Below are 27949 nucleotides of genomic sequence, written 5' to 3' on the forward strand. Positions count from 1 at the left end.
TAATACACCAAAAACGAAAAACGGCATCTCCTTTCTACAATGGAATTGTAGAAGTTTAACCCCCAAGTTAAACGATTTTCAACAATTCGCATTCGAACGGGACTGTGATGTGTTTGCGCTGAGCGAAACGTTTCTTATCGGAGATGAGACGCCAGCTTTCCGTGGGTACAACATCATCACAGAGAGCAGGGCAGGACCAAATAGAGGTGGAGGCGTACTGATTGGGGTCAGGAAATGCCACACTTTTAGAAAGGTCACGCTCCCGAAGCTAGGAGGAATCGAAGCAGTCGCAGTACAGGCCAGGATCAGAGGACTGGACACTTGCATTGTGTCCGTCTATGTTCCCCCACAGGTGTCGTTAACTCGACAAAAGTTGTGGGGTATGCTTGAGCTGTTACAGGCACCGCGACTAGTTCTGGGTGACTTTAATCTTCACAGCACCGAGTGGGGAAGTCACAAGACAGACCCTCAAGCATATCTGATTCATGAACTTTGCGACGACTTCCAGATGACCCTCCTAAACAGGGACAAGCAAGTTACGCGGATTGCAACACCACCAACGTCAACCACGTCCGGTACGAAGGCGAGTGCCATCGACTTGTCGCTCTGTTCCAACAGTCTGGCAGTTCTCTGTGACTGGAACGTGCTCCAAGATCCTCGTGGCAGTGATCATTTGCCGATCGCTATTCTGGTTAGCCATGGCCCACAGCAATCGACAACGGTGGAGATGCCTTACGATCTGACGCGAAATATCGACTGGAAACAGTACGCGGAGGCAGTCTCCATTGGAGTTGAGTTGCGAGCAGGGTTGGCACCGCTTGAAGAATATGCGTTTTTGGCTAACTTGATCTATGACAGTGCTATACAAGCTCAGACGAAACCCGTCCCGGGACCATACATCCGAACGCGCCCGCCACTTCCCTGGTGGGACAAGGAGTGTACGGATCTCTCGGCGGCCAGGTCAGAAGCTTATGTGGACTTCTGCAAGTGTGGAATCCGAGCGAACTTCCAAAAGTACAGAGCTCTTGATCGCAGGTACAGTAATACTCTGAAGCGGAAGAAGCGAATGTACTGGCGGGAGTTCGTTGAAGGACTACCAGCAGATACGTCCATGAGCACACTGTGGCGCGTTGCGAGGGCCATGCGTAGAGGTTCCGTTCCGAACGAGAGTGTGGAAAAATCGGACAAGTGGATATTGAATTTCGCCAAGAAGGTGTGCCCGGACTCGGTGCCGACACAACCATCATTCGACGTTGTTGATGGGAGCGATTCTAATCCTCCCTTCTCGATGGTAGAGCTCTCCATAGCACTATTGACGGGCAACAACACTGCTCCTGGTCCGGACAAGATCAAGTTCAGCTTGCTGAAGAATCTTCCGGACGTCGCCAAGCAGCGTCTGTTGAAACTGTTCAACACGTTGGTGGAGCAGAACATAATTCCACACGAATGGCGACAGGTCCGGGTGGTTGCCATTCAAAAGCCCGGTAAGCCGGCGTCCGACCACAACTCGTATCGTCCAATCAGCTTGCTGTCGTGTCTACGCAAGTTGCTGGAGAAGATGATCCTCGACCGCCTCGAACCATGGATGGAACGAGAGCACTTGCTGTCAGACACGCAGTATGGCTTCCGGAGAGGCAAGGGAACAAGCGACTGTCTAGCCTTGCTGGCCACAGGGATCGACATAGCCCGTGGTAAAAAACAGCAAATGGCTTCTGTTTTCCTAGACATCAAGGGTGCATTTGATTCAGTCTCCATCGAGGTGTTGGGAGTAAAGCTTCGGCGGAGCGGTCTCAATCCGACGATGTGCAACTTCCTCATCAACCTGTTGTCAGAAAAACACATGCACTTTGTGCAAGGTGATCTGGCAATCACCCGGATAAGTTACATGGGTTTGGCACAAGGCTCACGCCTTAGTCCATCCATGTATAACTTCTACGTCAGCGATATCGATGATTGCTTGACCGGAGACTGCACCCTTATACAGTACGCAGATGACGCAGTGGTTTCAATCGCTGCCAAGAAGGAAGCCGATCTGCTAGAACCCTTGCAAGATACCCTGAACAACTTGGCCCATTGGGCAGTTGAAAAGGGTATTGAATTCTCTCCGGAGAAGACGGAACTGGTCGTTTTTACGGGGAAGCATGAACCGCCGCAGCTCAATCTTTCTCTCTCGGGAAAGACTATCGAGCAGTCGGACCACTTCATGTACATGGGTACCATCTTCGATCAAAAGGGAACATGGGGGAAGCACATCAACTACCTGAAGCAAAAGTGCCTGCAAAGAACTAATTTTCTGCGCAGCGTCTCTGGGAACCGGTGGGGTGCTCATCCTTCTGACCTGCTTCGACTGTACAAGACAACGATACTCTCGGTGCTGGAATATGGCAGTTTCTGCTTCCAATCAGCTGCGAAATCACGCTTGTTGGTTCTCCAGCGGATACAGTACCGAAGTCTTCGCATTGTCTTGGGATGCATGCACTCAACTCACAACATGACCCTCGAGGTCTTGGCGGGAGTATTGCCTCTGCGAACTCGTTACTACGAACTGTCTTATCGGTTCCTGATCCGGTGTGATTACAGGAATAAACTGGTAATTGACAACTTGGAAACGTTGCTGAACCTTCACGTTGAGTCTCGGCGCATGCTTCTATATTATGACTTTATGTCATCGTGGGAGTGGAGCCCGAGCACAACGGTACAGCGCACGCCTCCGTTAACCAGCAGCACCCTGATTGGCTTCGACACGTCCATGAAAGCCGATACTCGCGGTATCCCAAACCATCTTCTGCGGGGGGTTGTACCGTCGATCTTCGCATCAAAGTACAACCATGTTCCTCCAAACAACAGATTCTTCACCGATGGCTCCAAGCTCGACGGCTGTACGGGCTTCGGTGTTTATCATGAATCTTATCAGCTGTTCTTTAAGCTGAAGGACCCGAGTTCGGTTTACGTCGCAGAGTTAGCCGCGGTTTACTGCGCACTGCGAATCATCGAGACCATGCCACCTGACCACTACTTCATCTTCACCGATAGCTTTAGCTCTGTTGAGGCTATCCGGTCTCTGAAGCCGACCAGGGAGTCTACGTTTTTCCTCACGGAAATACGTAAGACTTTAAACAACCTGGCGGCTCAGTCCTTCAGCATCACGGTGGTATGGGTCCGCGCTCATTGCTCGATTCCGGGTAATGAGAAAGCGGACTTGCTCGCCAAGAAGGGTGCTGAGAGTGGAGACATTTATGAAAGGCCAATTAGCCTACAAGAATGCTACGGTTTTCCGAGGCAGCGTGCGCTTCTGGATTGGCAAAATCAATGGGACGACGACACCAAAGGACGTTGGATGTATTCCATACGACCTAAGGTGCAAAGAAAAGCCTGGTTCAAGGGAATGGACTTGACGCGTGGATTCATCAGAACGATGTCCCGCCTTATGTCGAACCATTACTCGTCCAAGGCTCATCTGTACCGTATCAACATGAGTGATACGAACCTTTGTGACTGTGGGCAGGGTTATCAGGACATCGACCATCTCGTATGGGCGTGTCCAGATCACCATGTTCACAGAATTAAGTTGAAAGATACCCTCAGGGCCCGAGGAAGACCACCAGAAATCCCGATGCGAGACGCGCTCTCTCAACTAGACCTTGATGTTCTCTATCCTATCTATCAGTTCCTCTCAGATTCCAAAATATCTATTTAGTTTTCTTCCAGTTAGTTTCCCTTCAGTTAGTTTTCCTTCTGTTAGTATAACTCGCCTTCGCACAAAGCCGTCGTTTCTGGATTGCACCGGAAGCAAAGCAAGAACGCCCCAGCAGCTGGACACCGAGTTGCGGCTGAGGACAAAACGCAAAGGCCAGCAGAGCCAACCAAGACCCCTACACAATCCCCCTTCCCTTCCCACGCCTTGTCTTTAACATCAATCCCTTCCCTACTAACCCCGAGTAGGCCGCGGGTAATCGGCTCCCCTCCCACTAACATTTACACACAAGATCCTCTGTAATTATTAAGTCAAATGTAATTACAAAAGCCGACTCGGTCCTAACCAGGTCCCAGTACCGAAAAGGACCTAATAAAAATAACTTTATGAAAAAAAAAAAAAAAAAAAACCTTCAAATGATCTATAAATATAACTTCAGCACCAATAACTTGTGATAGGCTTGTCAGCTCTTCAAAATGAATGGCTCATTAGTAAGGTCTTACGATTTTTTTTGTTCGATGCCGCTATCCACTGCGACCAGGAATTAGATCTATTGCGGACTTGCAATTCTATTTATAGAATCACAAAGGCTCCTTCTGTTATTAGGCAGATGGGACACGCACACACGCTATTGTTGAGCGAGTGTGTCGAGCGATCCACTGCCGTAACTTCGCCGCCGAAGAGGTTTGAATGTTTTTTCAATCCTCTTTGGCTCTGCCTTTTCCACTCTGTACTGTCCAAATGTATCGCTAGAACCGAAGTGCACATTTTACGTTTACTTATACCCAGCTAGCCCTTAAATTCTGGTTTCTGAAAAACTCGTCCCTTCAAAGCACTTTTTGCGATCGGGCCGTGGAGCTCTGCAGGGCAATTATACAGAGAACAGTTGGTCCTTATACATGTGAAGAGTACAGGGGAAAGGATGTGCCGAGCCATGTGGGTTTGAAACCACGACCTTCCGCTCATAAAGCGAAACCTGTAACCATTAGACCACAGAAGCTTACGATTACTCGTTCAACCAAGTGTCACACGATGGATCCGGACATAATTTTCATCAAAATATCAGAGATGCGTGTATGAATAACACTTGAGCGCTCATAACATTCGACAGGGTTAGATCTTTAAAATGTATGACTGATCGGAAAAGTCGCTCAAAAACCATCTACAAATGAACAACAGGCTTTTTTATTTCCAAAAACCACTCTTTTCACAACTATCTGGCTATCCAATAATTTTTTGTGATTTTTTTCAAGAAGCTTCTTACTTTTGCTGTCATCCTAAAATGACGAAACGGCCTACTTTTCATCGCCAAAAAAAAAAGCGGGGAAGTTGGTTTCATAATCTATTTGAGTGTTCAGCACATGTTTCGAAAAGTAGTGCTGCTTAGAGTTATTCTAGTCTTTGGTCCGATGTCCTTGTATAAATGTCACTTTGAATAATCGGGATGTGAGTTAAAAGATCGAAAAACATACTTTCGAATTGTTAAAAGGCCAGAACAGCAGGTCGAAAATTAAAAAGGGTAATAATTTAAGCATATTTAAACCGAATTTCAAATTATTTTTTGTTTTTCTTAAAAATGTTTTTTTTTTAGAAAAAAAAAGATGAACTGAAACAAGTTTAGAAAAATGTAGTAAAAAGTCTTTCAAATTGTTTTTTTTTTAATTATTTCTGATTGTTTTTTCATTGTTTTTTTCATTAGTTTTTCTCAGTCCATTCAAAATAATTTCTAGAGCTAATAACACCTCATATAAACTTAAAAAAACACAGCTTATATAACTTAAAAAAAAAAATTATTTGTTTTAATTTAATTTTGTGAGTTTTTCCATGCATTCAAACATGAGCAGTTCCTAAAAATTGTTTGATGTGAAAAAATTCTGCGTTCTGTAATCTTATTTCTATTATATTTGTTGAGGGTCTTTTTCCATTCTTTATAACATGTGCAAAAAAAGGGAAAAGTTTTATTGGGAATAGTCTAAATTCTAACATAGTTCAATGAGTTTTATATTCATTCAAAATATTTTATTTTTGTTTCTGTAACATTTCAGTGAGTTTTTCCATACATTCAAAATAATTTATTCATTTTAAATGTAAGATTTAAGTGAGTTTTCTTTTGCATTTTTTCAAACATGGGCAGTAAAATGTTTCATGAGAAGAAATCTTAACTCTATCAAATTTTGAACATTTTTTTATTTTTAATATGTTTTTCTTGTTTCTGTAAAATTTCTGTGATTTTTACCATTCATTCCAGAAATATTATGGGGTTTTCCCATTTTTTCAACCAATAGCTGTTCTTTTAAAAGTTTTAACAGAAAACATCTTAACTCGAAAATAATTCGAAGATTTGTATATTTTTTTTTCTAAATAAGGTATTGTTGGTTCTGTTATATATCAGTGAATTTTCCATTTTGTCAAAATAATCAGTTCTTGTTTCTTTAATATCTCGGATCTTCGGATTATCGAAACTTCAGAATTGGATAATTGACTGTATTTGTTTTATTTAAGGCCATGTTGAATTTTTGAGTCACTTTTATTTTCAATATATTTTTGGCGTAAATTGATATATTTTTAATAGTTTTGATTTGTTTTTCATTCAAGGAAATATATAAAGGCATTATTTTTGCAAATGATAAAAAATCCTGTTTAATTTTAAATCACTGTACTCGACCGAAACGTGCGGAAATTGGTATTTCGACCCACTCACCGCACACAATTATGCGTTAAAATATTTACGCAACAATTTTATCCCTCGCAGACAGAAAATAAATACTTGATCAGACAAAAACATATGCAAACAAACGAACACTTCAATTCATCGATGCTGATTTTTTGTTGCCTTCTCTCCATTTTATTTCTCTCCCCCTCAAACGATCCAATTCACAAAATGTCCAACCCATTCAACCCGCATCAATTTCGTTTTAATTTATATAAATCGATTCCGTGCGCCAATAGCAGCGTTTGTTCGGCTTGTTTTTTTTTTTTAATTGGTTTTATAGTAGTTCTTTGTTGTGATTTTCGTTAAAATGGCATATAAATTTCACTCTTTTTTCAATATTTTCAATGAAAGTGAATTCTGATGTTCTTTTTCATGTATTGACTTTTCAAAAAATTCAAATTGTTTATCAAACGGAATTCAATTTCACGAAAATCACTTTCCGGTAAAGTTGGCTCATTTCCATTTCGATTAGTTCCGACCGCGACCGAGTGGAGTTGCATTTCGGTGCAATTTTCACGGGTTTGTGGTTTTCCGGGCTGTGATCAAACTTTTGACCTGCCTGCATCCGGCAGGACATGTGTGTGTATGTGTGGTTTGGCCGCAATGATTGGCCACCACCACCAATCGACCGGGGTCGACAGGAAGCGACTCCTAGAACTGCGAAATTGTGGTTCACGGTATGTTAACTTAAATCTCAGTTGGTGGGCCAACTCGTTGCGGTCGAGAGCAATTATCGTCATGTCTGCTGTAATGTTTGGATTGGGTTGCCTCAATTTTTACGAAAGTATAGTAAAATTTCCAAAAATAAACACTATTTTAGTAAAGTTACAAGAAAATTTAAGTTTTTACCAGCTGCATTGAATAGCTTTGTTCTTTGAACAAATAAACAAAATGTTTTAGTTGGGATGCTTCTGAGGGCACTATTCTCTCGCGAATAACATTATCCTCTCAGATAAATCTGAGATCTTTTTACCCTCGACTGTCTGCTATGGGTAATTATTGGAAATAACTGTAGGTTTCTATTGGCAAGACTTGAACTCAAAACAATTCAAACAATACCGGAATGAAATTGTACTAATAAGCCTTCCACCACCATTTCACATTCCATGACAACCAACATCGCCCAACTTTTCGACAATCCCCAACAGTACAAAACTTCACACAAGTCCTGCTAATTGTGGGAAATCTCTTTGCGACCCTTCAAAGCACTGCACCACCTCCTCTAGCAAAATCTGACAACTCTGTCAGAAATTTGCGCACCGCAACCAACCCAAAACTTCCACCCCGGTGAATCGCTTTATCCTCGTTGCTGGGAGGCGAGCAATTTTCGCTGGCGCATTCAAAGTGTGATAACTTAATTATTTATGCAGCTGGTGGAAATTAAGTTCTGGCGCACTTTGCTTGCACTGCCTTCAAAGGCACCAAGCTCGTTCCCCGCACTCCCACCTCCCACCTTTTATGGAATGAACATATGAGTTTGCAAAGCGTTGCATAATTTAGGACGGCGATGTTCATTTCACCGAGGGCCCGCTCCAATGATGATGTGCCGAGTGTCACACCGTGTGGAACCGCAAATATGCTGATACTTGGCCGTTTCTGCTCATCTGGAAAGTTGGTGATATCAAACAGAGTTCCCCTGGTATCCCAGCGGCAGCGATTTACAAGATGAGTTGTGGGAAAAGGGTAAATTCTATGAAGTATTTTATACACCCACAGCAGACGGCCGAGAGTAAAGTGGTCTCGATTTCGGTTGAGAGCAGGACTTGGTCAGTGACTGAAAGTGAGCGACTTGTTAAATTGCTTTCAATCAGCATAGAGGAGAAAAGCAGACAAAATTTTGAGGCTATGAATTTTGACAGGTATGATTTTCATAAAGTATTCGCCTCCTTTTCTCTCCCACAGAAAACTGGGGACAATGTAGCTGTCAAACTATGCCAAACTGTTAAAGTCACTCACAAAATGAACTTTGAGTGACTTGAGTTCATTTCTGACGTCACGATTTTCTCCTCTATAGTTGTCAATCGGTTAAAGTCACTCACAAAATGAACTTTGAGTGATTGGAGCTCATTTCTGACGTCACAATTTTCTCCTCTATTTATTCATGGACAACGGTGCTCACACTAAGCATCTGTCATGATCGTCATTTCGAAGCGACCCTCAGTGAAACGCACACGAAGTTGAAACGAACGATATCGAGCTCGCGCTCACTCCGTAGCTCGCGTAAAGGCAAATTATCAAATTTTCAGAATGCCGTAACTTTTTCGTAATTTTGATTTTTTTTAATTTGGATACAACTTTTTTCATGCATTCCCTATGCCAACGAAACCATTTTGCATCAAATAAGGCTCCATACAATTTTCCGAACTGGTCGTACAAAATGGGCATTATTATCGGTGTCTTGAGAAGGGATTTTCTGATCGATTTGGTGTATTCGGAAAAGTTGTAGATTATGTTCAGAACATTTCAGAAAAGAAGTTTTATTTTTTAATTTGACTTTTTGTCATTTGGGGTTGAATTCCCAAAATAATTTACTTACCCAAAATTAAAGACATTAACATGGTGCAAAATCTGGGACTGCAGTTATGTTTTTTTTTTGAATAAGTTGTGATTTAAAAAAACAAACGAAAATATTAACAAAAAATTTCAAAAATCATGTTTAGATATTAATTCAAATTTACAATTGAAATCGACAATCGACTTTTTGGGTCACATGCTTAGATCTTTTTTGTTTCCATTTTAATAATATTTCTTAAGGCCAATGCAAATATTTTTCAAAGTTTTTGTCTCTCGGCTCTGGTCGGGTCAAGGGGGAGGGCAAGAATTTAAAAAATTAAATAATAATCTATAGTCTCAACATTTTAATGCAATAAGTGTTTTAATGTCCATTTTATACTCGTTCTTTTAATTTGCATCACTAGTATTCAAAAATTTAAAATTTGACGAAAACAAAAAAATAAGCGAAAAAAAACCTTTTGCGATACTAAACATCGAATATTTAAAAAAAATCAATAGATTTTTAAATCAATTGCTTTTTTAAAAAAGCTTAGACAATTAGCCGTCATTTTTCAACTGGCGATATTACGGAAACTTTTGGTTAAATTTTTAATGTTATAAAATGAAACGTTTGTGAAAACTTCTGCTGAAATTCTTGAATCAAAAAGCTAAAAACAAATGTTGAGTGTTGATTTCTAAATTTGGAAATAATTTTTAACAAAAAGAGCAGTAAATTTCTCAAAGTTAATTTTACTATCATTGATATTTAAATCAATAGTTTCCAGGATATCGCGAGTAGAAAAGTGATGGCCGATTAAATAATTCTTAGAAAAGCTAATTTTTCACAAAATTTTAAATTTATGAGTCTGTATCTTAGTAACCAGCAGTCCAACCAACAAACTCAAATATTTGTTGTTTGGGTGCTTTTGCTTCGTAATTTTCATTTAAATAGCAAAAAAGTGGAAAATTATTGAAAAAGCAATTTAACAAATAAGTTTAATTTAAGCTGCATATTTCTTTTCTTTCAAAATTCGTGTTTTCAGAGGCAGGCCTGCAAAAAGTTTCCAACTCAGCGTACACACGAAGCAAACCAAAATGTCAGTTCACTGCTAGCATGTGACTGTAAGCCTACTGTGTCTGTTCAACCACTGCCGCCTGACTCGTGCCGGTCGGCTGCTGGAGAATGAGAGACGTGAAAAAATGAGCCTGACTCGTAAAATCCTCTTTAAACGCTATTTTGACTATTTTTTAACAATTGAATGGCTCTAGACTGTGCAAAAAACTTAAAACAACCATAACTTATATTCAAAATTACATTTTCACGCATAAATACAAACTTTTTGAGTAAAAACTTGTTTCTTTAAGTGTGTGCGTGCAACGTCGAATGAGCGCGCCGGGTTTGTTTATGTCACGGTTTTGCGGTTCAGTGACTGGATCTGAAAAATTTGTGTCAGCGTCGCCGATTTTCGCGTCATGACCCCTGACATTTTCAGCACTGTTCAGAGGGTTCAAGTGTTGTGCCCATAATTGGAAATTCGGCTATTATGCCAAATCAAGTATTCCGAGAAAAACGCGATTTAGTGTTTGTCACCAAATTTCCGTCAAGGCAATTTCCCATAAGAGTGGCATATTAGCCGTTTGGTTTTTCGCATCGGCAGCCAAATCTAAACACTATTTTAGTAAAATTCAAGTTGCAGAAGATGCGTTGGAACTTCTTCTACCACCTGGTGCTAATATCTCGTTTTTGTCAAAGGTGGATATTAGCCGTTTTTTCAATGGTGGGCAGTGTTGAAGTTATGTCCATTTTCAGCAAATATATTCTCGAAAACAGTTTCTCACTTTCCTGACATTTCTAATATTTAATAATCACTTATAATATACGACTGCTAAATGATTATAGTATTTTTGTTTTTTTTTTTAATAAAAATGGAAATAAAAAAAAAGACAAAATTATTAATCGTCTATGTTTTCTCTAACTAAAACTCATGTTTAATCTGAATAAAGATTGACACTACTAGTTCCTTCCCCTATATTTATCCAAAGTTCTAAAAGCATTAAAATTTGTGCATATTGCATAAACTTTTCTTGACATCGTCCACTCGGGGAGTGAAGTCGCTCCAAGTGAACACATAGATTGCAGTCAATTGTCGGTCGGACTTGGTTGGGACCATCAGTTACAGCCGGTGGCAGCACCACCACCATGTCCCATGTAGACTTGTCTCTAGGTCCGTCGGGTGAAATTCCAGCCAACTTTGGCGAATGCACTGTGATAACAAATGTGTTTGATAAACTTCCGCAGCATCTACGGGGCGAGAGATTTGAGTTTTAAATTTTAGGAGCCTCATCTCTTTCCCCACATCCCAAAAGTGTGCCTTTGGAAGCTCTCCCTTTTGCAGTACCGCAAAGTTTTCCTAATAAAATCATAAATTTTCTCCTCGTTCTGGCGCGCGCTTCATACGGGTGCGGGTGTGCCCCAACACATTTCGTGGTACATATCCTTGCTACGGGTGAGTGAACTTGGACGGTGCTTTAGGTTCTCCCAGCAGGAGTTTGCCGTGATGGACATCAGTCGAGCGTTGCCAAGAGGGGTGTGATGGTTCGGGTTGATACATCGTTAGAACATGAGTTCTCGAGTGCTTTCGTTGCAAAATTTCTGCATGGCTGCACTCCAACTGTGGGTGTTTGAAATTGTTGATTTTTTTTAACGAACAAATAACTTCAAATGCAGGTTTGTACACTATTCAAATAAATTGACTTCCAGTTGACCTACTGTCCCATCACCGTGCAATCCTGATAGCCTTCCCAAAACAGTTAAATTAATTGGTTTCAACGTTTGACATCGCTCAGACAGAGTTCGCTCGTCGAAACATCAAACCCCGATCAACAGTCCGCTTTCAAACAAACAACTCAACTCAACTCGGCTGCCATCGATGGCAACATCGCACACATCATAAAATTTAACCCCTTTTGGACCAGACAGACAGCGGTGCGGGTCCTAATACAGTTTCCAACCCAAACTGTCCAACTCGGGTCGTGACTCTGGAACCAATCCCCCAAACACTTCATCATAACCACCTCCGCCACCATATCGTAACGCTCGATGGCACGCTAGTTCGACTCACCATCTCGCGTCGTAAAGTAGCGAGTCCTCGACGGGTCTGGCTTGGACTCCGGTGACTGATAAGCGACTTGTGGCTCCATAAATGTTTAGTGTGAGCAGGGTTGGTAACTCGTTGTGAACAAATTTTTGGTAAAATCACTTTCTATTTGTTTCATTTACCTTTTTTATAAATTCTTTTTGTATCAAGTTTGACAAAGCTGGCGTAATTTTTAAAAACATTTTGTGTGTAGAATTATCACAAAATGCTACGTCATTTGTGGATGGCTTAGGATAACTAGGTCCAACATGGAACCCTTTTCCAGCCGGTCCTATTTGTTTGTGCGTCCCATCACATAGTGAGCTTTCATAGTTTTGGATGTTCTCGTTATGGCGGTACAGACAGCAAGGCAGAGGCAGGCACTGACTGCTGAGAAAACGTGTTCATAAATTGCACTCCTTGACAGTGATATATCGACGATGGTTTGTGGGCAAAAGTGACATCACTTTGTCCGGGGCCTGGCGCTCCAGCAGAGCGCGATAGCATGCGCCAGTCTAAACTGGTCTGGTTTGAAATTCGTTTGAGGTGGCTTTAATTTAGATTAGAATGAAATTTTGTAGTAAACAAGCTAGTTGATTTGATTGAATTTGAACTACTGACAGTACAATCTACTCTCTAGACGTGAAGAAGTTTCCCTCAACCCAACCTCAAATCAGCAGTTGAAAAGGTGAAAGAGTTTTATACCTTTTTGCAAAACTTTTCCACAGTTGCTGACCCTAGGTAAATCTTGGCCATATTTTAAGCGTTATTTCCAGCAAACTCCCCGAAATATCTGTTTCATTCACTTCCAAGAAGCACAAAGTTGCTCTTTTCGCTTGTGTCCCCGGGAAAGTTGACAAACGCAACCTTTTCGGAAAAGAGAAAAGCTTATTTATATGCACGCGGATACATATTTCATAAGTTTTCGCTTTTGCAGAAACTTTCCATAAATGTGTATCTTCCTGGTTTCAGAGTGCTCTGGGGAGGTCATTGAGGTGGACTTGGAGGGAATAAGTTTGTCATATGTATTTGTATCAAGAATGAATATAGTGAAGTTCGTAGCGTAGGAAACCTCCATTAAAGAGAGAAAGTTATTTATCGTGGGTGTATGCTAAGTTATTTTGAGAAAAGAGCTCCATAGAACTTATTTCGAATGCGAACGAAACTTTTTCTGCAAGTGTTTTTAAATACAATTCGAAGACATGTTTATTCAGTTTCGTTAATGGTCTCTTTTGAATAATAATCTACGGTTTGCACTTTTTTCCATGTTTTCCATTCAAAAAATACATTTGGATGAAATAATACATAAATTCCGCTCAAGTGGTCATAACTTGAGACAGGCATGCCAGATTTTCCTGTAGAATTGTATGAAAGGTCATTCCACTACCGATCAAACGATGTATAACATTATGAGATTTGACATGATTTTCGGCCACTTATCTAACATCCGGATATATGTGAAAATATATTATATAAAAAAAACTATGTATCGAAACTAGTTTACTTGAAACTTGATTTTTGGAACCCTAAACCGAGTCAAATGCGACTAGTTTGGCCTAACTTGGTTCAGCCAGTGCTGAGGAAACTGAGTGACAATTTTGGTAACGCACAGACACACGGATACACAGCAAGACAGAATTTTTTTCAGTGTTTGGGTTTCAGTCAATAGGTATTAGGGTGACAAGAAAAATTGAAAATTTCGGAAAATCGCAAGAGATACCCCTGGATCGATTCTTTAGGCAAAAACAAGTAACTGTGCCTATTTTGAGCCAAATCGGTTAAGGCTAAGGGGTCGCTTTTCATCGTTGAAGTTTATATGGGGAAAATCACAAAAATGTATGGGGAAAAACATCGCTTCAGGATTTTTGCAGCAGGTGGCGCAGGTCTCGCCCAAAATTGTCCAAGTGTGAGATTCTTGTAGGAAATTTAATTCCCTACAACTTTGTCGAAGGGTGCAAGACGATTCGAGTTGATCCTGATGAGTTATCAGCAATGCGATGAAAAGAAATCGGCTTATATACTTGAAAGTATACAAGGGGTATATAGGAAGTATATAAGAAAATATTTTTTTCTAGAAAAATCACCAAAAAGAATCTCACACTTGGACAATTTTGGGCGTGACCTGCGCCACTTAGCAGAAAATTACTGAAACGATGTTTTTCCCCGTACATTTTCGTGATTTTCCCCATATAAACTTCAACGATGAAAAGCGATCCCTTAGCCTTAACCGATTTGGCTCAAAATTGGCACAGATACTTATTTTTGCATTAGGAATCGAGTCAGAGGGTATCTCTGATGTCGATTTTTTTTATTGTCACCCTAATAGGTATACGTGTAGGTGGGTCTACGAGCTTCACGTGAAAAGTTCATTTTTAGAATGGGATAATACCCTTATCGCAAATGAGCTGAAATTAATAAAAAAAATGATACCTATGTTGCAAATACTTTCAAAGTTTCAATGTATCCATTATCTGAAAGGGAATTAAATGAAAAATGAATTAAATGAAATGTTGGAGAAACTCACTATTTATTTTAGGAAATTGGACATATTTTTGCTTACATTGAACCAAAACTGGTACTTTTGTATGGAATTTGTTAAAAAAAACTATTCTCTACAATGTGATCGATTCTGAAATGTTTTAAAATGTAATGGTTTATTATGGCAGAAGATTGAAACAAATATTTGTGGGAACCTATTGGGTAATAAACAGCTCATTAATTAAATAATCTAATGATCATTGTTGATTTCTCAAATTTGTATGCGGGCAATGTGTTGCTGTATTTTCAAATTGTGACTTTGACAAATTGTACAAAGAAAAATTTATTTTCGGTCGAATTGGGGTTTCCAGTATGGATTTTGGGGTACGAAATATTTCCTCGACGTCCCGACGAAATATTTCGGTATACTCCATAAAATGATGGTAAAGAGTCCTTCTTTCACGGTGCCAAATAACGTCATGATTCGAAATCCGGACACTTAGTACCATATAATTTTTGTTATAGCTGGCAAAAAATCATGTAATAAGTTTAAAGTGAAGAAATATCATCAGGATGTAGTATAAACTGTCAGTTTTAAGAGAATGCATGCAAAATATGTCTTTTCTACCAATTCTACATCAGAATTTTAAAATTAAAATGACTTGTTGTGCTTTGAATCCCACACTGATAAAAGCTGATTCGAAATCCGGACACTTTTGCTTCGAATTCCAGACACTCGATTTTGCTTATGAAACGCACAAATTTGGACTGAAATGTTAGTGAATGGCATTCTTCAGGTCTCAAATAAGCTGTTAACATCAAAACAATCGATATTTTGTATAAAAATTCGCTAGAATTTGCTTCCCGGTGCTTCGGACGCCTATGAAATATTTCAGTGAAATGTTTCACATTAACTACGAGAGTGTAACAAAAATGACTTTTTGGCGGGCATTCAGGGGCTGGTTCCGGTGGGCGTACTGAGCCCAAATCCCAAATATGAGCTTGATTGGACGTAACAGGAGCTGGCGCTCCGCCCTTCAATTTTAAATGGGATTTAAACCGCAAAAAAGATTTTTTCAAAAATGTAAATTTTTGAGACACTTTTACCCCCAAAACGCTTATCAAAAACATCACTGGCGTATAGGCCAGATCCTTGCGCATCTTTTGGCATATATAACTTTGAAGTTTTGAACATCCTTGAGCTCGGAACAGGCCTTTGGCATTTTTTCAAAAAATCGTCCCCAGCAAAAAAGATATAGGCAACTCTCTTCGAAATCGGCCGATTTCAACCAATTTTATTTTTTGTATTTTTTTATTTGACTTAAACTTTGTGGGGGCCTTCCCTATGACCAAATAAGCTATTTTGCGTCATTGGTTCACCCATAAAAGTCTCCATACAATTTTGGCTGCTGTCCATACAAAATTGGTATGTAAATAGTCTAACAACTGTAACTTTTGAGTGAATTTTCTGAGATGTAGGTATTTTTAAGAACCTTTGAGAAAAAAATAGGTACACGGAAAAAAATTGCAGATTTTTTAATCAACTTTATTTTCACTAAAACTTAATTTCCAAAAATACGTATTTTTTGATTTTCGAGATTTTTTGATATGTTTTAGGGGACAAAAATCCGCAACTTTTGAGCCATAGAGAAACATGGTCAAAAAATCTGCTGCCGAGTTATGAATTTTTTTTTCGGAACTGGCCTTTGGCATTTTTTCAAAAAATCGTCCCCAGCAAAAAAGATATGAGCAACTCTCTTCGAAATCGGCCGATTTCAACCAATTTTATTTTTTGTATTTTTTTATTTGACTTAAACTTTGTGGGGGCCTTCCCTACGACCAAAAAAGCTATTTTGCGTCATTGGTTCACCCATACAAGTCTCCATACAATTTTGGCTGCTGTCCATACAAAATTGAAATGTAAATATTCAAACAACTGTAACTTTTGAGTGAATTTTCTGATCAATTTGGTGTCTTCGACAAAGTTGTAGGTATTGTTGAGAACCTTTGAGAAAAAAATAGGCACACGGAAATTTTTTTTGCAGATTTTTTAATCAACTTTATTTTCACTAAAACTCAATTTCCTAAAATACGTATTTTTTTATTTTCGAGATTTTTTTATATGTTTTAGGGGACAACAATCCGCAACATTTGAGCCATAGAGAAACATGGTCAAAAAATCTGCCGCCGAGTTATGAATTTTTTAAAAAACAGTGATTTTTGGAAAAAATCGAAGTTTCATGCAAAAACAAGTTTGACATTACTTTTTAATGCAAAATTGAATTTGCAATCGAAAAGTACTTTATATATTTTTTGATAAAGGGCTCCGTTTTCAAGATATAGCCACCGAAAGTTTGATTTTAGCGAAATATTTGCAGTTTTTCAATTTTTAAAAATAGAGACCATAAGCGACCATTTCTAAAAATATTTTTTTGAGAAGTTCAGAAAATTTTCTGTAAAATTGTTTAAGAGACATTGAAGATTGGACCTCGGGTTGCTGAGATAGAGATAGAGCCGCTTTAAGAAAAAGAAACACGAAAATTGAAGTTTTCTTAATTTCACCAAAATGACCCACCATTTTATAATGACGATATCTCAGCAAATAATGGTCCGATTATCAATGTTAATACATGAAACATTCGTGAAATTTTCCGATCTTTTCGAAAAAAATATCTTGAAAAATTTTCAATCAAGACTAACATTTTAAAAGGGCCAAACATTGAATATTACGCCCATTCTAACTTTGTTGCATGCAATAACTAAACCAAATTTGCAGAAAAAAAATTTTTTTTAGTGAATATTGAAAGTTACTGAATATCTGACAACCCTGTCACATTAGATTATGTGTACTGAAATGAAAGTTTTAGAAAATCTAAAGGTTTATAAATTTAGAAACAAAATCTTTTTAAGATGGCATTTAACACATTAGGTTGTTTTAATAAACTTTAGTTATCTTTGTACGTGACAAGCTGTACCGTTACGACGATTTTCAAATTATAAGTTTCCAGCGGAGACGTCCATTGTACAGCAATCTACACAATTTAAAGTCAATTTAAGGTTCAACTTTTCTTTTCTTTTCTATGACCTATAGCTCTACATGACCTGCCATGTTGAACGATTACTGCACGTCGTCGGTGAAAGTTAGCTCGTTTTAGTAGTGAAAGTTTTTTTTCTGACGCTTCTAACTCAGTTATTCACCTACACACACTCACACACGTAAATGTCACACACATTCCCACAACTTTATGCAAGAGCGCGATGCAGCAGCATCGCGTCACGTGACATAAGAACCAAACCAAATAGAAGGCATTGATTATGACGTGTGTGTGTGACTCCTCGTTAAGCACTCACATCACGTTCGGCGTTACCCTTGGAGGGATTTTTTTTCTTTTTCCTGGTCACAACCGACCATCGGAGTCTCCTTTTTCCATTCTTGCTTTGTTTCCGTTGCACTATTTCATGTCGAACCGGTGTGGCATTCGCGACAACGCAGGAAGCTTTTAGAACGCTCGTGGCACCAAGTTAGCACTAAGCGTGTATATAGGGCTTGGAATGGAGATGTTTCGTACTCTTCGGGGCCTGACTGCGGCAAACTATGTGAGTTAGATGCAAGTGGCAGCTTGCCGTCATTTTCTCGACATGTCGCCGTCGCATAATATGATTTTATGAGGTTTTTCCTGGGACGACGTCGGTTTGGTAACGTTGTCGTCGAGGAAGACGATAGCGTACCGTAAATACGATAAAATACTTTGTCGCCACTATACTGAATGCCACGCGGGAAAGCGACTAGCATTGATAGAGAGATTTTATTTTATTCATACAAATAGTGACAGGTTTTGGTGACGAAAAGTAGAAAATATGAAGCCTAATTGAAGTTACTATGAAAGCATGAGAGCTGACTCAATATCCACTAATACAAATTTATCTATTTCCATGCCATGTTTCAATCAACCTTTTTCAATATAGTACTCACCACTTATCCTCTCTCCTTCCAGCGACCTCCGGTACAACCACATCCGCGAGGTCCCAACGGACGCGTTCGCCGGTCTGTCCCACCTGCACACGGTATTCCTGAACGAGAACCAGCTCCGGCGCATCGAGCCCGGTGCGTTCCGCGGTTTGCCGGGCCTCAAGTATCTCTACCTGAACAAGAACCGCATCGTCGAAGTGGCACCGAGCGCGTTCGACTCGCTGGATCGACTGCAGAGCCTGTAAGTACTTGCCGCGAAACTTGCCAGGGTTACCAGTTTGAGGTTCAGCTTTCAAGCTTTCTCACGATGGAAAGCTGGCAACACTGGCAGGTTTCGAAATCACTTCCGCATTACCATAAGTACACACAGAAATCGTACAATCATCTCCATCTCGGTGCTTCTCCGATCTGTGAATGCTCGCGTACATTCAACCCTACCGAAACCACCAAACCGGAAGAGTCAATCGTTCGCATCCTCGACCGCGAGAACCACCTTTGTTGAGTTCAAATTGGAAATTCGCCAACCCCGGCGTCGCATTTGATGGATCGGAAAAGCCCCGCTGGAAAACCCTTTCGCTTTCCCCCAACCCCCACTTGATGACGACGATTCTTCTCTTTTTTTCGCTACAAACTTTCAGGTATTTGCACTTCAACAATATTACCACGTTCGAGAAGGGCACATTTTCCAACATGGCAGCACTGGAGCGACTGTAAGTTGAACGAGGGCGGTTCATTAACTAAAGTGGGTGGGACAACTAGGAATACACAAGTTCTAGGAGTTGAGAAATTTGACAAATGTGACTTGTTAACACTGGAACATCCAACGCATGTCAAACTCACATGTACGCACAAGCCTAAAAAAAAGTCGGAATGGCAATGTAAACTCGCTTGACCTAGAACCGTCAACCAATCGAAATGATTCTTTTTTCAAAGGTTGATAAGGATGTTTAGATGATTCAAAAGTATTTTTTTTTTGAAAAATATATTTTTTTGGATAAATTTTCAATACTGCTAAATGAATTTTGATCAACTTGTGTCATAGTTAATACACGGCGTGTTTTCTGGGCAACCTTATGAAGAAAAAATAGTCATCGCTACATTTAAATGTGTCTTAGCGAAATGTTTCATCGAGAAATTTTTGAGATATCTATTTTTTAAGTTTTTTGTTTAAAATCTTGACTATTTATTGGAATATTTTGAATAACTGTTTAGGATACTTGTCAAATGATGTGTTTTATTGTGTCAATTACTCATCAAAATTTGCAAAATAAGACAAGAAACAAGCTTGTAGAAGATTGCAAATCGCTAAACATTTTGAAAATTTAGTTTTAACTGAGTTTTTATATGTTAAATTTGTTAAAATATGAAAACTCATAAAACCTTTATAAAACATAACTTTTATCAGAAAAAGGGATTATTAGTAATGTTTTATGAGGGTGACGAGCGGGAATTCCCGGGAAAAATTTCCCGGGAAATCGACAATTTTTGGACCTCTCGATTCCCGGGAAATTTGGTCGAGAGTCCCGGGAAATTTTCTACTTATAAATATCGAAGCAAAATGTTATAAACTAATCAGAAAAACATTTAAAAATTCGAAATGGTTTAGAACATTGGATGTTCAATGTTCAAGTTCGAATAAACCTATGCTTCTCTAATCTTGTTATTCAGAAAGTGTAAATTTTAACTTGTCGAAAATTCCAATAACTATAATTGAGAGAAGCCCAAAAAAATGTGGAGCCCAAAATTTACCTTAAAGTAGCAGTTACATCTCAGAAATGAAATACAGTCCAGACTCGATTATCCGAAGTTCGATTATCCGAAGGTTTGTATGCGTCTTTGGATAATCGAATCACGATCAAAATATTTTTTTTCGTATTTCAACATCAAATTCGAGTTTTGCAACAACACTTTAGTCAAATTTGAATCTTGAATTTAAAAATTTCCTAATAATCTTCGAGTAGTTTGGAGTAGTTTAAAGCTCAAAAATAAAAAATAAGACAGTGAATTTTTTTTTCGAGATTCGAATATCTGAAGTTTTATTTATTCGAAGTGAAATTTTGTTGTATAAAGTTTTTTTGTTAAATTATTTTTATTTGTTATTTCCTTTTCAATAAGTTCAATTTCCATATCCTCATTAAGTCATTTTGTGTTTCTCTTCAACCTCAATATTAGATTAAATATTTGAAAAAAAAAATCTCTAGCAATCTGTAAAGATTGTCTTAATCTTTGTTAAGGTCCGATTTTTGTGAACATTCGCATTTCCTGATAAATGTAAATATTTCTTCAATGAATATTTCCAGTTTACCTTAAAAAGAAAAAAAACAAGTTCAAATAGTTGTTTTGAGTCGTTATGTATCATATTGCAAAAATCTCGATACTGGGAAATTATATATTTGCTATTTTTTAACTTCACGAAAATCTAATAACAAGTTCATGCAACAAGCTTGTGCAACTTTTGAAAAATCACTCTGTGCGAATTAAGATTCGTAAAATTTTAAACTGCAATTTTGAGTCCTCAAAAGCTCAAAAAATGAACTTGTATTTACAGATTCTAAGAAAAATTCTAAAGGTTGAACTGCCGTTCTACGCATAATTGTCCTATGTTCAAAAAAGTGCAACTGAGAAAAACGCGATTGAAATTTTTCGACCGATTTCTGTGTTTCTACGCATAATTGTCCCGTGGGTTCCTATTTCGCCCTATATTCGCCCTATGTGTCCCTAATCGCCCCAGTTAGCAGTTTATCACCCTTATTAGTGATCCTCTTTCTATACAACAGGTAAACAAGGCATAATGCTTAGTAAAACTAATGATTCCGTGTAGGAAAATAATTGGTGGGACAATTATGAGTTTCCGAACAAAGTATCAGATTTTATGTGTTTTCTTAAAGTACACATCAGACTAAACTTAAAAATGGCATGAAGTCAAAATCGTCAAAAACTGACATGGGACAATTATGCGTAGAACGGCAGTGAACTAGTTCTTTAAAATAATGAGACTTTTTAAATTAACATTTCTTTGAATAAGTGTGAATTAATTGTAACTGAATTTATTGAAAAGAAACAAATGTATGACCATTCCTTTTAAAATTATTGGCACTATTGGCATAGTAAAAAACCCGGGAATTCCCGGGAAATGGCCAAATTCAACTCTCGATTCCCGGGAAATTGAAAATCTCGAGAATCGTCACCCTCTAGCTGATACAAATTTAGATTATTAAGGGTATTATTGGATTTTTATGAATAAATACTATATTTCTTTAAGCAAGCATCAACCAGGTGCATGGATACAAAACATGTTTTAAAATTGAGAACGACCTACACGTTAGTGTTGCAAGCATCAAAAGTCTTTTATTTCATGATGACCAAATAATCCTGACCAAAGAATCAGTTATATTATAGCAGTATTTTTTTAATGCCACCCATTTTTTTAAACGTTTTTCAAATACCTTAATTATTTTAAGTTCAAATAACGTGGAGTGGTTGTTTTTATTTTTTTTTGTTGAAATACTGTAAAAAATATTTAACATATTTTTGTATGAGCATAGAAAAATTGTTTGTGACAGTGTTTTGAACATTCTGAATTGAAAACACACGAATTTATTGCTAATTTTAAATGCATTTTAAACAGTAAATAATTTTATATGCGATTATTTTTATTTTAACCTCATGATAAATATGACTCTTCATGCATGCAATAGGAATCTGTTGTCTATTTACAATTTTAAAATATGTTTTGTATGTTTATATATAAAATTTATTGTAATTGTCTGTTTTACAACTTTGTAGAACATTATTACACTCTAAAAAATAACTTTGCAAGGTTAGAAAAAAACACGAAATTTTAAAATGAAAATTTTTGTTCTGAATGAAAAAATAACCCTGCTGGGACAATTTAGATTCGAAAAGTACATCAAATTTCCCTTAAAATTACATGTTTCAAAAAATTTTACAGTCAAGTAACGGAAAATGGGAGAATTTTTAAAACTTTTTTAGTGTTTTTTTTCGATGAAAAATACGTTTTTTCGGAATTCTGAGTACGCCATCAAATCTGACGTACAATTTTACATAAAAGTCCCTTTGACACCAAATTTCTATCCCATCACCGTTTCAGGCTGCAAATTATTGAAAAACACCTCTTTTTTCGCATGTTCAAAAATGGAAGGGGTCGTACCGCCCCTCCGTCACGAGATATCAAAAAACGGACCGTGATCAGGGACAAAAGTTACCCCTTAGGACAAAGTTTCACGCAAATCGAAGAGGGGTCGGGGCAACTGCTGTGTGAGTTGGCGGAGAATTACCCAATTTTGAAAACAGGAAACGTGCAATTTTCCATACAAAACTGTGCAAATGCGCACAATTTCGTTCATTTCATTTAATTTCCCAACGCTGTCTGCTATGAGTAGCATCTGATTCTGATTTCGCAACATCGTAAGCAAAAGTTTGCAGCCAATAAACTAGTATGCAAGCAAGTAAATTAAATTCCACTCTAAACCCCTTTCCCAATCTGCATTTCGATGATTTTGGGGGGACCAACAGGCAACCATTTGCAGAAGTTGTGCAATGTTATTGGATTCGGCCTTCCCGGTTGCACATATCCTCTCCCATAATGGTATTTTATGATTCAGGATGGTTTCGATTGAGGGTGCAAATTATTAGTTTACTCGGCTGAAATTTAGCAACCCATCGCAAATGTGGGCACCTCCAACGAAGCGAACTGTGTATGCAAATTGGATGTTTATAGTTTGTGGGTTTGTTTTTTCATTACTCTCCCGGTTGGTTTACACTGAGCACATGAGCAGTGCTGAGTTTTGCACAATTTGCATTTTGCAATATGATCTATAAAAGCAGGAACGAGAAATTACTATGCTTGTTTGGTTTTATTTATTTTTTTTTAAAAATAGTTTGATGCATTTTGTATATGTATATGTTGAATATTATAAGCTTGACAATCATTTGTCATCTTTATGCTCAAAATATTTTCCGCTTTCCTATTTTTTTTATACAGTTTTGCTTGAAAATTGAAAAAAATGCATTAGTTTCAAAAGATTTCATAATTCCCTAAATCGTCGATTCTGGGTCACGCCAAAACCCCGACTACACAGAGCTGGGCATCGGGCATCAGCGATCATATTTTCATTTCGACAGCATTATGCACAATTTATGAGACCGTTTGCATAGGTCGATGCGGAAGAGCTTTGCACTGTGGGAGAAAAATGCAGTTTCCAGTCGGCCCGTCATCATCATTGCACGCATTTGGCAGTTGGCACCAACGTGGGGAAAAGCGGGAACGAATTTCCGGTTGATGCATTCCAAAACGTGTTCTGTGAGGGGAGGGTGGGTGGACGGGGGAATCCTGGTAGTAAATAATTTATGAACTCTCGAATGTTTGAACGTGATGGGGGCGCCCGATGAATGATTTATTATGGCAGAGGCAGCGCCAGCAGTTTTTCCAGGTGGGAGTGTGAATGGGAAATTTTCGTTCAAAACACTTATCAAAAATTCAAATTAGATGCATCAAATTAGGGTGCGTGTGTGGAGTGCACCAAAGTAGAACAGGTGCAGTATTTGAAGGGAGTTTGGTTTTTGCTTATGAAGCGTTTTATTTACATTAATTGGATCGTAATAATTGGACCAAACATTTTGCAGCTCCACAGATTGTTTCCTGCAAGTTATGATTTGAACCGAAACCCACTGTAACTGAATTTTGCTCATTAGCTTTCATAAACACAACTAGATGGAAATCACTCATCCAGAAGTTCCACTAAAAGCTGAACTTAGTTTTCCACTTTTGGAAATGAAACCAAACCAGCCACCGGAAACAGGTACTAATTATGTACACCTTGAAACAAAACGTAAAAGTGCCACCATAACGGAAACGACGCTAATGAAAAGCTTTCTTCGCTAGTGGAAGCTTCGCTTGTGTTTCAAAGGAAAGCGAATATCCCGGAATAGAAGCTCTGGTGAAACCGAAAATTAACGCTTCTCGTACGGATTTTGTGTCACAAAATGTGAAAGATGCTTTCCAAAAAGGTGATTTGTTGGAATTGTTGTATCGAAATCTTTGTTGTTTTTTAGCTTATCAAAAATACAAAGCTTCTGTAAAATTCTTGCAATTTTTTATGTTATTTTACAAAATTTGAGCTGCAATATTTTTTTTCAAATGTTATACTTAGTCACGCTTCACCCATTTGGGGCGATTCAAGGTTCCCAAGCGTTCCCGATTGCACCCATTTGGGCTAGGAAGCAGAGCGAGCAGCACAGCATAAGGTTCACTTTGCTCGTTCCAGTTGAGGTAGAACTCTTGATGCCGTGCACTTATACGGCACTTGAAGGGTGACTGTGGGCGCCACCAGCACCACCACCTGTAAGGTTGCAAGGATTTAGAACGTCAGGCGAGAATAGTGTGGCTTTTTAGGGGAGCTTTGGGTGGGATTTGATGGTGGACTTGCTTTAACAAAATTAATGGAATATTAATGTATGATTTCTATGCTTTACTTGCTTGTATTTGATAAGGATTGTTTACTCTTTTTAAATCAAGAAAATCTAGAGTTTTTTTTTTTAAAGATTGCGAACCTTTGGGTTGAAAAGCATGGAAGTTATTAGAAAAGCTGGAGTACTTAATAATTAACTAGAAAATAATTTATTCTTCTAAGAACACTGCTGTTACATTATAAATATCTTTTCTAACTCCCTTACATTCTATGCTATTTCAGTATTAAGTTTTCAACAGTTTCACTTTGATTCTGTGTCAATCAAAAAAATAATTTTATAAGTTAAATACAAACCGCATAAACCTTTTCGTAACGAAACAAAGATGTTTTGAAAGTTTTTTTTAATTAATGAAGAAATCGATGGGAAACTAAAAAAACGGTTGAATTTTAAGTGGAAAACGCATTGTCTCCCTTTTAAAGAAACACGATTTTTTGTTCTAATCTAATTCTAATGCAACAAGTCTGATGGAAGCATGCTGGAAATTTTGAGGGTTAAATTACGCTTAGGCATATTGAATTTTCTATAGCTGAATCACATTTCACAAAATCTACATATAAAACGCATTAATTTATGATTCCATTTAGTTTGTGAAGTGTAATAATGTATCATAAACCATTTTTTACATATTTTTTGGTCATATTTTTACTGTTCATACTCAGCTGTTTTCTTTTTAAACAATAGAAGGAATTATATAAGCTTAAGATTGTTGCAAATTATTTCATACCATCATCTGGGGCGAAACGGGACGGTGATCGTTTTTTTTATTTCATCCTTTGATTGTCTTTTGTGATGTTGCAATCGTTTTGTAATTTGTAAAGGTAAAATTCTTTCAAAAATAGTTTTAATATTTATTATTTTCAAATGTTATTCTGAGTTGTTCTTGGTTTTGAGATTATTTTAAACATCTGGAATTGTATATAAAATTGAGTTTAAGATTCAATATTTATTGTCGAAAAGTAATCCTTTTTGCCTTCCTCACTGAGGTAAGGCTATAATCCTGTTCGAAAAATGAACTTTTGAAAAACAGCTCGTCGACCTATATTAATGTATACCTTTCTACTCAGAATCGAAAACTGAACAAATGGCTGTGTGTGTGTATGTGTGTATGTATTAGGGTGGGTACGGATTTTGAAAAGTTCTCAGATCAAGTTCTGGTGTGGTTCCCCTTGTAGGGCATACCCATAGGGACTCTTACGCCAAATTTCAGCTTATTTGGTTGAAAACTGGCTTGTCTCAAGCGAGTTCAAGTTTACATGGGATTTACTATGGGAAATTTTGTATTTTCGTTCATTCGCTCCTACAGGCTTAGGGAAAACATGTAGAAACTTCTAGGATGGCCAGAAATGAGCGGAATCGTCTGGAGAACAACTTTCCCTAAGAGACCAGGTCAATTCGGTCAACCCCCATCGAGCTCAACGGCAACACATCCGGGGTTTTCGGAACCAATGGTTTTCCCCAGAAAAGCATCAAATTTTCCTTAGCATGCTATGAATGTTTGATGAACACCGCGACGCCACATGTCAAACAGCTACCACGTGGACTAGCATCGCCTATAAAGAATAACTTTTTATTACTTTTTGAACTATAGAATTATCATTTAGTGTGATCCTGATACTATTAAGCTGTATTCTGAACCTCCAAATAAGAAAAAAAAAACTGTTATGGTGCAAATTTTACAATCACGTGGTAGCTGTTTGGCATGTGGCGTCGCGGTGTTCATCAAACATTCATAGCATGCTAAGGAAAATTTGATGCTTTTCTGGGAAAAACCGTTTGTTTCGAAAACCCCGGATGTATTGCCGTTGAGCTCGATGGGGGTTGACCGAATCGACCTGGTCTCTTAGGGAAAGTTGTTCTCCAGACGATTCCGCTCATTTCTGGCCATCCTAGAAGTTTCTACATGTTTTCCCTAAGCCTGTAGGAGCGAATGAACGAAAATTCAAAATTTCCTATAGTAAATCCCATGTAAACTTGAACTCGCTTGAGACAAGCCAGTTTTCAACCAAATAAGCTGAAATTTGGCGTAAGAGTCCCTATGGGTATGCCCTACATGGGGAACCACACCAGAACTTGATCTGAGAACTTTTCAAAATCCGTACCCACCCTAGTATGTATGTATGTTCCCAAAATTCTTGCCGATTTTTCTCAGCACTGGCTGGACCGATTTTGATCAAACCGGTTCCATTCGACTTAGTTTAGGGTCCCATACATCGCTATTGAATTGTTTGAAGTTTCGATAAGTAGTTCAAAACTTAAATATAAAAATGTGTTTTCACATATATCCGGATCTCACTTATATGCATGAAAACTATGTCCGAATCCATCATCCAACCCATCGTTGGTTAGGTAATCAAAAGACCTTTCCAATGAGTCCAAACATTGAAGATCTGGCAACCCTGTCTCGAGATATGTACTCTTAAGTGATATTGAAGCACTTTTTTAAGCCGGATCCCACTAAAATGTATGTAAACTTTGTCCGGATCCACCATCCGATCCATCGTTAGTTAGGTTATCAAAAAACCTTTCCAAAGAGTCAAAAACATTGAAGATCTGGCAAACCTGTCTTGAGATATGGCCACTTCAGTAATAATTATGTAATATTTGGAAGCATAATCTCACTTAAATGTATGTAAACTGTTCCGGAGTTCCCGAACGACCCCTAGCAGAACGACGCCGTCGCAATCGCAGTGGGTATTCCCACCTTTTCACCGCCGTGTGCAGGAGCACGCTGCCGCCATCATCATTCGAAACCGAGACGCCGCGACGAACGGACGCAGAAGAAAAAAGAGAAAAAGTACCGTTAGAATAAAGTTAGTTTCTAGTTAATTCGCGCGCGTGGTTTTTATTTGAGTTCCTCTTCCGAATCCGGAAATCTCGGTCCAAGTTCGGGAAGTTTACAGTCCGCTTTTTCACCGCAACATTTGGTCCTTCAGTGCCGAATAGTGATGGACATGCAAGCACTGAAAAGCCGT

The 27949-nt window shown here is 38.4% G+C and overlaps 1 protein-coding gene across 4 annotated transcripts in view; it reads left to right on the forward strand.

The window, feature by feature from the left end:
- The window catches only part of LOC120420644 (peroxidasin), a 220764-nt gene that overhangs the window by 61448 nt on the left and 131367 nt on the right, over nt 1–27949 (forward strand). For all 4 annotated transcript variants that reach the window (XM_052710923.1, XM_052710921.1, XM_039583722.2 and 1 more), the window contains exons 3-4: nt 18511–18726; nt 19124–19195. In XM_052710923.1, the coding sequence (XP_052566883.1) occupies nt 18511–18726; nt 19124–19195 (288 nt within the window). The remainder of the gene's footprint in view (nt 1–18510; nt 18727–19123; nt 19196–27949) is intronic.

The sequence above is a fragment of the Culex pipiens genome, chromosome 3 (assembly GCF_016801865.2).
Source record: "Culex pipiens pallens isolate TS chromosome 3, TS_CPP_V2, whole genome shotgun sequence".
In the NCBI taxonomy this organism is placed as follows: Eukaryota; Metazoa; Arthropoda; class Insecta; order Diptera; family Culicidae; genus Culex; species Culex pipiens.